At 43.2% G+C, this 13,424-nt stretch overlaps 1 protein-coding gene across 1 annotated transcript; it reads left to right on the top strand.

The window, feature by feature from the left end:
* Positions 1 to 9,991: 9,991 nt before the first annotated feature.
* Positions 9,992 to 12,454, top strand: LOC108529425 (endogenous retrovirus group K member 9 Pol protein-like; the record flags this gene model as incomplete). Its single annotated transcript, XM_017871743.1, is given in 2 exon segments — positions 9,992 to 11,765; positions 12,374 to 12,454. A coding segment is annotated over 1 exon segment (972 nt), but the record flags the coding sequence as incomplete, so codon positions are not given.
* Positions 12,455 to 13,424: the final 970 nt, after the last annotated feature.

Below are 13,424 nucleotides of genomic sequence, written 5' to 3'. Positions count from 1 at the left end.
CCGAACTATTTTTTTTTTTTTTTTTTTGAGACGAAGTCTCGCTCTGTCGCCCAGATTAGAGTGCAGTGGCCGGATCTCAGCTCACTGCAAGCTCCGCCTGCCTGGTTTATGCCATTCCCCCGCCTCAACCTCCCGAGTAGCTGGGACTACAGGCGCCCGCCACCTCCCCCGGCTAGTTTTTTATTTTTTATTTTTTAGTAGAGACAGGGTTTCACCGTGTTAGCCAGGATGGTCTCGATCTCCTGACCTCGTGATCCGCCCGTCTCGGCCTCACAAAGTGCTGGGATTACAGGTTTGAGCCACCGCGCCTGGCCTAGTCCCTACTTTTAACAAGCTTACAATTCAGTTGAGGAGGCAAGTCATGAGGCTCCACAGCAGAGACACAGCCCCTGGGCCCCACCTCGTGCGTGGACATCCAGTGTTCAACACAATGCTGTGCAAACCCAGCTTTAGGACCTTGGCGGCGCCTCCCCAGCCTCACCTTTGAGTCATGAAGACTGTACTCAAACTGGCCTCCAACTGTCACTCGCACAGGTTAACTGTGGGCAGGTGATCACACTTCCCCAGGCATCCGGAGAATGGCGCTGCTGCTTTGAAAATGGGAACATGCAGTGCAGGGCTCCTCTGGGAAAGGGCAGGCCGCGCTTAGGGACCTTATCACATGGGCACCACGTGCCGACCCCTAACCCTTTCCTCCTTCTTCCCCACCACTCCCAACCTCCCTTCTGCACCGGTGGACACACAGTGGTAGGGGTTCCTTGCCAGCCACGCCATGCAGCCAGGAGTCCCAGAGGAGAAGGCAGGGACAGTCTCCCTGCCAGCATCCCTGTGCCTGCTGACCTCTGCATCCAGCCCCATTTTTTTTTTAGGGTTGCTCCTCTCCTGTGGCCGAATGGTGTGGTGTATAGACATAGGTCCTGGTAGGCCTGAAACCCCAGCTTGACAAATTTACACAGGAGAAGTGGAGTCCTGGGTGTGAGTCCCTGGTGTGCTTTCCAAAGTGTACCCCCTTCTGTCAGTTTCTGTCCTCTAACCCAGTTTGACTTCAAAGAATTATCAAGCTAGCATTTTATTATGTATTTATTTGTTTCTTATGTTTCCTTTATGTGAATGTAAAGCCTATGACTTCAGTCGTTTTCCTGATCAGGGAGCAATGCCTGGCTTGTGGTAGGCACTCAGTAGATAGTTCTGAATGGATGGAGGAATGATTGGATGAATTCATGAATTTCCACCAGTTGACCCAACTCTCACACAAAACAATAGGGATAAGAATGCATACCTATTTTGCTCTCTGCTTTTCAGTCTTCATTTCTAACAGGCATTTTCACATATTGTTTATTATATGTCCTTTTCTTAGCTCTGCTATCTATTGGCTGTGTGACCCAAGCCAAGTTACTCTACCTCTGTGTCTCAGTTTTCTTATCCATAAAATGTAGATAACAGGGTTGTTTCCAATGAAAGTACCTAGAACAGTGCCTAGAGTGTGGCAACTACTTCGTTAAGTGATAATGAGTTATTTTTCAAATTATTACTATATTATTTAATTTAAAATTAAAATTTAAATACTTAAAAGTATTCTATGATAAATATATTTACTTAATGAAGTACTTTTGTATGACATATTGTTTCCAAGTTGCTTCATGCTCATAAATAATACTTTAATGTATTATTTATGTACATGAAAATTTTTCACATCTGTAATTATTTCCTTAGATCAGTGCCTATAAGTAGAATTGTGGCTACAACACTATACACTTCTGTTAGTCAGGGTGTGCTATCTGCTGTAATAAGTACACTAAAAATGGGTAATGGTAAAATACAGCGGAAGTTTATTTCTTCCTCAGATTTCAAAGTGGGTATTGCTAATCGCCCTCCTCTAAGTGGTATTGAGCTCCACCATCTTCAGGACATGGACTCCAGGGTTATCACACTAATCTGCTTCAGGCCAGCAGAAGGAGGAACAGAGGTTGAGTGAGGAAGGCACATTCCTTATGCTCCTTGGCACAGAAAAGATGCACCTCACATCCACTCTCATTCCACAGTGAGAGAGATGCACATGGCCTTGCAGAGATGTCAGGAGAGCTAGGAAATGACTCTGGCTGGCTTAGCCACTCTACCCTATGGTGAAGGGAAGCATGAATTGTTGGTGGACTCATAGCTGTCTCAGCCACAGCACATTTTTAATACTGCTGATAAATCATGTCAAATAATCATCAATCAACAAAAAATTATTATATCCACGTGGTACCCTAATGAGTCAAAATTTATATTTCTCAAAGCAGAGATGATGTAGTCAAATAAATATTTGTTAAAATTTGTAATATTTCTTTATGGTATTGCCCTCTTATGTGAAGTATATAAATGTCAAACAGTTAAATCCCTGTTTCCCTTAACGTTCTGAATCAAATTGAGAAATACACCCAAAAGTAGGGTAAGGATTGTCACATGGTAAACCCAGTGAAGAGAGACTATGTTTGGGCCCAAGGTCAAAAGAGTGCTTTCAACTACCTCCTCTCCTTCCAATCTAGACTTGGAGACTTGTTCCTGAGAAGAGTTATGTCTGAAGAGTGCCATTTGTGAGGGCACTTACCCAAAGGGTTGCCCTGAAAATGGCAGCCTATGTTGTATTCATTAAGTCCAGGAAAGCAGAAGCCAAAAGAAATGGCTTCCAGGTCTATCCAAAGAAGGTTGGTCTGACTCCTGACCCAGGTATATTCATTGGCTAGGAGCAGGGGTAACTCTTAATAAAAAGGTGATGTACACCTTGAGGGTAAGACAGTATCCACAATGAGAGCCATCAGACTAGGCCAGGAATGAAAAAGGAATCTTGTGCCCAATTTTACCAATCAGATAAATCATTCCCCTTCCATTTGGAAGAATGAGAGCTTAGAGAAAGCGTTATTAAAAATTTTTGAATTGGGAGGTCATTAGGCTGGCACAGCTCTGGCACTTTCAGTTTCTATGTGAGCAAGCTGAAGCCCAAGGTAGACCGTAAAGCAAAACTAGAGACTTTACCAATCACAAACTGCTAACTAACCTCTAGCAGGTACTTTCCATCCTAACCAATCCAATATTATTTGTGTGTGTTTCTTCGACATGCAGCCTATTAAAAGCTTGCTGCCATGCCACTGCAGTGGAGGTCTCTGAACCTCTTCTGGTTCTGCATGTTGCCCAACTCATAAATCATTATTCATTCAAATAAACTGTTAAGTGTAGTTTGTCTAGATTTTTTTAAAGGCGTGGATGCTTCCTCTCTAATACCTTGTGAACAGGTAGAAGTCCCAGTTCTATTAGCTGAGATGGCGGTAGGCTCCCTGTTCTGCTCACACTAATCCCTCTGGAAAAAGAAAGGGCACTGTTCCAAAGCTCAGGCTCTAAGGAAATAGCAGATCTCAGTTTCCCACATTGAATTGTTGAGAACTTAGTCATATGGCCGCACATACCTGAGAGGGAGGCTGCACAGTATACCTGAGCTGTTACTGCAGGGAGGACCACCGAGCTCTTGGCTCTTGCATAAATTACACCAGTCTAAACACAAATTTTTCTCAGGGAAGTTTTAATAGGCTTGTAGTTCGAGCGAAGCAAGGGAGCAGTGTATAGGAAAGAGGTCCTGACTCCCTGAAGGGCTTGGCTGTGGTCATTTTAAGGACGATGAGGTGGGAAAAGGAGCGACATGCAGGCACATAGAGGCAGATAACTTTTAGCACCTGCACAGTTTGATAACATGTCTTTTCATGGGTCACATGACTCACAGCATGTTAATCTCTACACCTGTGTGTGAATTTTAGTATTATAATGGGATTATAATGAGGAAAAGCTCAGTGAAAGGTCAGTGCTGGAGTCCATCCTGTCTTCAGTCAGCTGGATCCGGTCTGGTTCTTATCGGGAATGCCAGAGTCTCACTTCTGTGACCTTGGAAGATGGTCAGGTTCAGGGATGTTTGACTCTTGCTTTAGCAACCTTGAAAGGCATTTAGTCAAGGAGATAAATGGTTAGATTCTTCCTTTTAAGGTTAGAAATTTAGCCTAGTCAGCAACGTTAGGAAGGGACAGCTTTCTGCTATGTGACTTGGGTCCATCTTGGGAAGGGAGGCAGGTAGATGAGGAGGGAATATAACAGATGTATGAGGCCATGGGGTCTCGGTGCCTGTGTTTCTTCTTTGCCAGGACTGCATGTCTACTGTGTACTGTCTCAGCCACATGCTTAAAGTTGGGAACAGATTTTGGTGGATGCTCATCTGCTTCATCCATCCCCTTAACTTCCATACCATCCTTACTCCTATCTAGTTGATTTACCCTTCAGAGTTTCTGCCCACTCCAGAGTGGCGCTGTAGTGAGAAGAAAGACAGCATTGCTCTTAAATCTTAGAGTAGCTTCAATATTGCTTCAAGATTGGGTATGGTGTAAACCGGAGGATGCTGCAGTGTGTTGTGTCCCTGGTGTACCTACTAGATTGGAAGTTGTGGACTGTATTTGGCAGGCCTGTTAGTCCTTTCCTGTTTTTCTATCTCTTTAACTCACAGGTGTGTGGTCTGGAAATGTTCAGTGCCTTAAGTCAGTCGTCTCACGGTTCATCTGTGGCCTATTTGTCAGCTATGAAAATTCCTGGGAGAAGTGAGAAGTGGTCATTTACTTATTAGTGCATTCTAATGTATGTATTGCTAAGGATTTAGATGAAACCTGCGGTAATTAAGAATTTGTTAAAAGCTGGGCAGTCAATTCCAACCAGAATTCTTGGTATAACAAGGGAATTCCTGAGAAACTTATAAACAAAAGTATGGCCTGTGCTCTCAAGTAGCTTAGAATCTAAGTCAAATGAATGATACATGGAAAGTGTGGAAAAATAGCCTGTTTTATAAATTATAAAGCACATAATCTGCCCCTACCCGAAGGTCTCAAATAAGGCTAATTTGTTAGTACTTTTCTATTTAAACTGGCAACAATAGCCATGAATAATTGTATGCCCTTGAGCATTTCAACCACTCACACAGATGTCTCCAAAGATAAGATTTTATTTTGGGCAGAGGATGACTGAATGATTTGTAAGCCTCAGGCCCATGTTTAGCAGGATAAGCTAAAAGTGCTGGCTATATTTTAAACCATGAAATTAACTTTTATGATTTTCATTTGGAATCGTCCCCCAAGCTCATTCCAAATAGCTCCATCATGAAAATTAAATATTTCATCTGTGAGTAAAATTATTTCCTAAATGTGATTTCTTCTGAAAACATAAATCTCATACTAGGCACACTTTTCAAAGCTATTTAAAATGGTAAATCCTCTTAAACACCAAACAATGCTCACAGGCATGTTGTCACTGGCTGTCCCAATTACAACCTTATGCTTCATCAGTAAGGACCAAATCTATCTTATTTCTGCCAGAGCACGGGTGGTGGTGAACTCATTCACAGATGCTGCTGATGAAACACTGGGTTAACTGTGACTTGTGTTCTGTGTGGGCAGCTCCACTGTGTGTCTTCAGACTCCAGAGCCAATCTAAAGGTATAAGCCAGGGTAGAGCAAGAGGCAGGGGCACAGTGAAAAAAATGCAATCCCATGAAGCCCGTGCTTCCCGTTAAGACCCAGAGTGACTGCTTTGTTCTGACACTTAAGACTAGGAAATGCCTCTATCTATGGTCGTACTTGACTTTGAAGCCATGTCAGAATATTTTAAGAAAGCGTGTTCAGCGCGAAGAAGGAAACTTTTGGAGTGTGTCATAGGATAGAGTAATGGTATAACTTAGGATGACAAACATATTTGGCCTACAGTTTTCCAAATATTTAATGCAATTAGTGTTTCAAAAGATGGCTTGTTTGTACACAATAAAACTATTGATATTTTTCTTGAACAATTAAATTGCATTATACTTATGTAGCATATAACAATAAATTGAATCTTTTGTTCCATTATCCAAAATTACTTACTGAATTTTAGAAAATGAATTAGTATTGGACTATTAAAAATTTGAGCAATATTGCTGCCCTCCTTAACAAACTTTGGTCATTTTTCAAATAATAGTGTTATCTGTGCTATATGTGTACTCAATTTTGAATTATTTGTAGGGTGCTGTTAACACATGAGAAATATGGGATTTACATAAGTCAAAGGACATAACATTACAATTGGTGACCATGTAATTTACTATTCAGTCTGGGATACTTTTGAGAGTAAAAGGGGACATAGTAACAATTATATTGAGAGAATAGACATACACTGAGACTGTCCTGTTCCATCTGGAACAGGAGTCACCATTTACTCTTTGTGTCAAATTACTTTGTCTGCATGTATGAAATGACTGACGTGGGTTAGACCAGGGGTCTGTAAGCTATAGTCTACAGGCCAAATCCAGCTTGATGCACATTTTTGTAAATAAAGTTTTATTGGAACACAGCCACATTCATTTGTTTGCATATTTTCTGTGGCTGCTTTTGAAAGAGATCAAATGAAAAAAAGGCAGAAATGAAGTCCACAGGCAAGCAGCCCGGGCGGCGCCCTGACAGCCCGGGCGGCGCCCTCAGCCTAGTTAAAGATCGACCCCGGACCTAACCGATTAGGTTAATTAGGTTATCTATAGACTCCGGACATTGTAAGGACAAACGTTGTGAAAGTCTCTGTCCTGCTCTAATTACCGGTGTCTGCCACATATCTTAGTCCTGGACCCAGTACAAACACAATCCCCTATTTTGTCCCAACTTCCTGAGCCCAACACAAACACATCCCCCCACACATCTCAGAAACACCACCTAGAGAGCCCCTGATAAGATCACAACCGTTTGTAGTTTTACTAAAAGCGCGGGAACAAATGGAAAACTGTTAATTGTATTAACCAATTACCAGTTGTAATGCTGCAACCAAAAGAATTCCTTTGTACCTCTGTAACCTTGCATATCCTGTATGCATCGGGCTATAAAGAGCGGCCACATGCATCATTCGGGGCCCTCTTGTATGTTGTAAAACAGAGGGACCAAGTTCGAACTTGCATTAAAGATCCTTGCCGCTTGGCTTTGACTCCGGATTCTGGTGGACTTCTTCGGGGAATACAGGGTCTGGGCATAACATTTGGGGGCTCGTCCGGGATTCCCCCAAGCCCACCAGACCCCCAGTCAACGGATCTACTAGGATCGATCTGCTAATAGGTGAGCCGGCTCGTCTATGTTTGTCTGTCTGTGTCCTGTCTGAATTCGCGGCTCTCTAAGTCCGCCTGAGGCTATTAGCCTGTCTGTATTCGCGGCTCTCTAAGTCCGCTCTGAATCAATCTGTGACTCGCGAGGTTTGAAGCTGAAAGCTGGCATAGGTCCTGGCGGACGCGCTATAGGACAGCCAGCGGAGACCGGTGGGAGACGTCCCCCGGCTCTCATCTGGTTCTTGCCTGAACTCTGACCCAGATTTCTGGTGCGCGCCTGCGACTGACGTAAACTTGTTGTTGATATTCCAGCAACTCACTTTTCCCTTGCAGGACCTGTTCCGCAACTCACTTTTCCCTTGCAGGACCTGTTCCAGGCGCCACTCCGGGTGCTACTGTTCAAGATGGGTAATACCTAGAGCACTCCCCTATCTCTCCTTACAAGTAATTTCAAGGATGTTAGGGCAAGGGGCCATGATCTTGGTATGGACATCAGGAAGGGAAAGCTAATTACTCTGTGCCGCTCCGAGTGGCCCGCCCTTAACGTAGGGTGGCCACCCAAAGGGACATTCTGTCTTCCTGTCATCACTAGAGTAAAGTCCAAGGTTTTCCAGCCTGGGCGTGCTAGTCACCCGGATCATATCCCATATATCCTCGTATGGCAGGCTCTAGCTGGGAACCCGCCCCCTTGGCTGTCCCCTTTCCAATTAGCCTCTGAACCCTGTAAGGCACTGGTTGCTTGGCCGCTAAAATCCAAGCAACCAACTGCCCCCCCCATCCTGTTCTACCTGATAGCGAGGACCCGCTGTCCACAGAACCCCCTCCGTACCTCTCCGGGCCGCAGGCCTCAGCCCCCCCCCAGGCTGAGCCACGGGAGGGAGCAGGCGGACGGGAGGCGGCCAGCGCACCCGGACCCACTAAAAGGGAAAGTAACTCTGAAGGGCCGGCGTGGGTCCTCTGTAAGCACAGCGCCGGTCCCCTGGGCCCCGCTTTTCTTTCTCTACACTTTGTCTCTGTGTTTTATTCCTTTTCTCAAGTCTTTCGTTTCCACCTAACGAGAAACACCCACAAGTGTGGAGGGGCAGGCCACCCCTTCATCTGGTGCCCAACGTGGAAGCTTTTCTCTAAGGTGAAGGTACGCTGGAGCGTGGTCATTGAGGACAAGTCGACGAGAGACTCCCGAGTACGTCTACAGTCAGCCTTGCGGTAAGCTTGTGCGCTCGGAAGAACCTAGGGTAACAATGGGGCAAACTAAAAGTAAATATGCCTCTTATCGCAGCTTTATAAAAATTCTCTTAAAAAGAGGGGGAGTTAAAGTGTCTACCAAAAATCTAAATACGCTCTTTCAAACAATAGAACAGTTTTGTCCATGGTTTCCGGAACAGGGAACTTTAGATCTAAAAGATTGGGAAAAAATTGGCAAAGAATTAAAACAAGCAAGTAGGGAAGGTAAAATCATCCCACTTACAGTATGGAATGATTGGGTCATTGTTAAAGTAGCTTTAGAACCGTTGCAAACAGAAGAAGATAACATTCCAATTTCCGATGTCCCTAAAAGCTGTGCAGTAGATTGTGAAAAAGAGGCAGGGATAGAATCCCGGAAAAGAAAAGAAAGTTCACACTGTAAATGTGTAGCAGAGCCGGTAATGGCTCGGTCAACGCAAAATGTTGACAATAATCAATTACAGGAGGTAATATATCCTGAAACGTTAAAATTAGAGGAAAAAGATCCAGAATTAGCAGAGCCATCAGAGTCTAAACCACGATGGCCAACTCCTCTTACAACAGCTCAGATGCCTGCAACCTTAGAACCTCAAATGCAGGTTAAACAAGTACAAACTCCAAAAGAAGATCAAATAGAAAAAGATAGAGTCTCTGTCACGGCAATGCCAATCCAAATACAGTGTCCACAATATCAGCAGGTAGAAAGTAAGATCCAGCCGCCAGTACCCTATCAATACTGGTCGCCAGCTGAACTGCAGTATCAGCAGCCCCCAGAAAATCTGTATGGACAGCCAGGAACACTTCCAGTGCCACAGGGCAGGGTGCCATATCCTCAGCCGCCCACCATGAGACTTAATCCTACAGCACCGCCTAGTACACAAGGTAGTGCAATACATAAAATTATCGATGAGGCAAGAAAACAGGGAGATATTGAGGCGTGGCAATTCCCAGTAATATTAGAAGCAAGACCACCTGGAGAAGGGGCCCAAGAGGGAGAGCCTCCCGTAGCTGAAGCCAGATATCAGTCCTTTTCTATAAAAATGCTAAAAGAGATGAAAGAAGGAGTAAAACAGTATGGACCCAACTCTCCTTACATGAGAACATTATTAGATTCCATTGCTCATGGACATAGACTCATTCCTTATGATTGGGAGATTCTGGCAAAATCATCACTCTCACCCTCTCAATTTTTACAATTTAAGACTTGGTGGATTGATGGGGCACAAGTACAGGTCCGAAAAAAAATAGGACTGCCAATCCTCCAATTAACATAGATGCTGCTCAAAAGTCAATTACCGATGAGAATGCCCATAAAGTCATAGTGGAGTTGATGGCATATGAAAACGCCAATCCGGATTGTCAATCAGCCATTAAGCCATTAGAAGGAAGAGTTTCCGCAGGATCAGATGTAATCTCAGAGTACGTTAAAGCCTGCGATGGAATTGGAGGAGCTATGCATAAAGCTATGCTTATGGCTCAGGCGATCACAGGAGTTGCTTTAGGAGGACAAGTGAAAACATTTGGGGGAAAATGTTATAATTGTGGTCAAATTGGTCATCTAAAAAAGAATTGCCTATGTCCAAGATGTAAAAAGGGACAACATTGGAGTAATCAATGTCGTTCTAAATATGATAAAAATGGGCAACCGCTGTCGGAAAATGAGAGGAGGGGCCAGCCTCAGGCCCCGCAACAAACTGGGGCATTCCCAATTCAGCCCTTTGTTCCTCAGGGTTTTCAGGAATAACAACCCCCACTGTCGCAAGTGTCTCAGGGAATAAGCCAGTTATCACAATACAGCAATTATCCCCCGCCACAAGTGGCAGTGCAGCAGTAGATTTGTGTACTTTACAAGTAGTCTCTCTGCTTCCAGGGGAGCCTCCACAAAAAAAAATCCCCACAGGGGTATACGGCCCATTGCCTGAGGGGACTGTAGGACTAATCTTAGGAAGATCAAGTTTAAATCTAAAAGGCGTTCAAATTCATACTGGTGTGGTTGATTCAGACTATGAAGGTGACATTCAATTGGTTATTAGTTCCTCAATTCCTTGGAGTGCCAGTCCAGGAGACAGGATTGCTCAATTATTACTCCTACCTTATATTAAAGTTGGGAACAGTAAAATAAAAAGAACAGGAGGGTTCGGAAGCACTGATCTGGCAGGAAAAGCTGCATATTGGGCAAGTCTGGTCTCTGAGAGCAGACCTGTGTGTAAGGCCATTATTCAAGGAAAACAGTTTGAAGGGTTGGTAGACACAGGAGCAGATATCTCTGTCATTGCTTTAAATCAGTGGCCGCTACCAAAGCAAAAACTGGAGGCTTTACACTTATTAGCAAAGGAACAATTAGCAAAGGGACACATTGAGCCTTCATTCTCACCCTGGAATTCTCCTGTATTTGTAATTCAAAAAAAATCAGGCAAATGGCGTATGTTAATGGACTTAAGAGCTGTAAACGCTGTAATTCAACCCATGGGGCCTCTCCAACCTGGATTGCCCTCTCCAGCCATGATCCCAAAAGACTGGCCTTTAATTATAATTGATCTTAAGGATTGCTTTTTTTTACCATTCCTCTGGCAGAGCAAGATTGTGAAAAATTTGCCTTTACTTTACCAGTCATAAATAATAAAGAACCAGCCACCAGGTTTCAGTGGAAAGTATTACCTCAGGGAACGAACAAGTTAAACGAGCCTTTATCAATTCCGGTGCGTGGCAGATTGGCCTTGCTGATTTTGTGGGAATTATTGATAATCATTACCCAAAAACAAAAATCTTCCAGTTTCTAAAATTGACTACTTGGATTTTACCTAAAATTACCAGACATAAACCTTTAGAAAATGCTCTGACAGTATTCACTGATGGTTCCAGCAATGAAAAAGCAGCTTACACAGGGCCAAAGGAGTGAGTAGTCAAAACTCAGTATCAATCAGCTCAAAGGGCAGAGTTGGTTGGAGTCATTACAATGTTAAAAGATTTTAATCAACCTGCTGATATTATATCAGATTCTGTATAGGTAGTACAGGCTACAAAGGATGTTAAGACAGCTCTGATTAAATATAGCATAGATAATCAGTTAAACCAACTGTTCACTTTGTTACAACAAAAATAGGACATGAGAAATAGAGGAAGGTAATAACCTGGGGAAGAAGTTTTGCTTGTGTTTCACTAGGAGAAAATCAGCTTCCTATTTGGATACCCACTAAACATTTGAAGTTCTACAATGAACCCATCGGAGATGCAAAGAAAAGCGCCTCCACGGAGACGGAAACACCGCAATCGAGCACCATTGACTGTCAGGATAAATCAAGTGGTGATATTGGAAACACAGATAAAGTCACCACGCACCAGGAAGGCAAAGCTGCCAACCTGGGCACAGTTAAAGAAGCTGACGCTGTTAGCTGGAAAAAGCCTAGCCAGCACAAAGGTGACACAAACCTCAAAAAAAAAAAAAAATGCTGCTTGCAGCTTTAATGGTTGTATCAACAGTGGTAAGTCTCCCCATGCCTGCAGGAGCAGCTACAGCTAATTATACCTACTGGGCTTATGTGCCTTTCCCGCCCTTAATTCGGGCAGTTACATGGATGGATAATCCTATTAAAATATATGTTAATAATAGTGTGTAGGTACCTGGTCCTACAGAAATTGTTGCCCTGCCTAACCGGAGGAAAAAGAATTGATGATAAATATTTCCATTAGGTATTGTTTCCAGTTACAGTGTGACTGGAATACTTCAGATTTTTGTATTACACCCCAAGTTTATAATGAGTCTAAACATCACTGGGACATGGCAAAACGCCATCTACAGGGAAGAGGAGATAATCTCACTTTAGACATTTCTAAATTAGAGCAACAAATTTTGAAGCCTCTCAAAGTCATTTAAATATTGTGCCTGGAACTGAGGCATTAGATCAAGTGAAAAAAAAAAAAAAAATCTTTATGGATTAAACCCCACGACTTGGATTAGGTCTATTGAGAACTCTACTGCAGTAAATTTTGGAATTATGTGTCTCTGTTTAATCGGTTTGTTTTTAGTGTGCTGGACCAGTCAAAAAAATCCTATGCCACAATCGAGAGAACGAACTAGCCTTCATCGCCATGGCACATTTATATAGAGAAAAAGGGAGAAAGAATGTTGCGGGAAGTCAGAGACCTTGAATGGAGGGACTGGCTGAAGCCACGGCAGAAAAACATAAAATATGAAGATTTCATGGACATTTTATTAGTTCTCCGAAATTAATACTTTTGTAATTTCTTATGTCTGTCTTTACTTTAATACTTTTGTAATTTCCTGTGTCTTTAATCTCTTAGTCCCATCATCTTCTTTGTAAACTGAGGAGGATATATGTCACCTCAGGACCCTGTGATGATTGAGTTAACTGCACAAATGGTTTGTAGAGCATGTGTGTTTGAACAATATGAAATCTGGGCATCTTGAAAAAACGAACAGGATAACAGTGATGTTCTGGGAACAAGGGAGGTAACCTTGAACTGGCCGCCGGTGAGCCGGACGGAACAGAGCCATATTTCTTCTCTTTTTGAATGCAAATAGGAGAAATATCGCTGAATTCTTTTTCTCAGCAAGGAATATCCCTGAGAAAGAGAATGCGCTCTAAGGGTAGGCCTATAAACGACCCCCTTGGAGGCGTGCCGCCTTTTACAGTTGAAGCCGAAGGGATGAAATAAGCCCCGGCCTCCTGTAGTGCTCTCAGGCTTATTAGGATGAGGAAATTCCCACCTAATAAATTTTGGTCAGTCAGGTTGTCTGCTCTCAAACCCTATTTCCTGATAAAATGTTATCAATGACTATGCGTGCCCAAAATTTCATTAGCAATTTTAATGTTAACACCATCCTGTGCTCTCATCCTGCCTCCACTTACTTTGTAATATTGTATTACTTTGTAAAGTTTGTAATCTCAGTGTCATGATGACAATGGTAAAATTCCTCTATGTTTCCCCTGTTAGCCCCCTTCCTTGAACCCCTGCTAAGTCTACTATTTCTGCTTACCATAGGACCTTGTGTTATTAACAGAATTTTGCGGTTTGTCAGGGAAAGGTTTGACACCATACAGCTCATGGTCCTCAG

This window comes from Rhinopithecus bieti, unplaced genomic scaffold, assembly GCF_001698545.2.
Source record: "Rhinopithecus bieti isolate Rb0 unplaced genomic scaffold, ASM169854v2 scaffold_6789, whole genome shotgun sequence".
Classification (NCBI taxonomy): Eukaryota; Metazoa; Chordata; class Mammalia; order Primates; family Cercopithecidae; genus Rhinopithecus; species Rhinopithecus bieti.
This window is presented reverse-complemented; position numbering and strand designations above follow the sequence as displayed.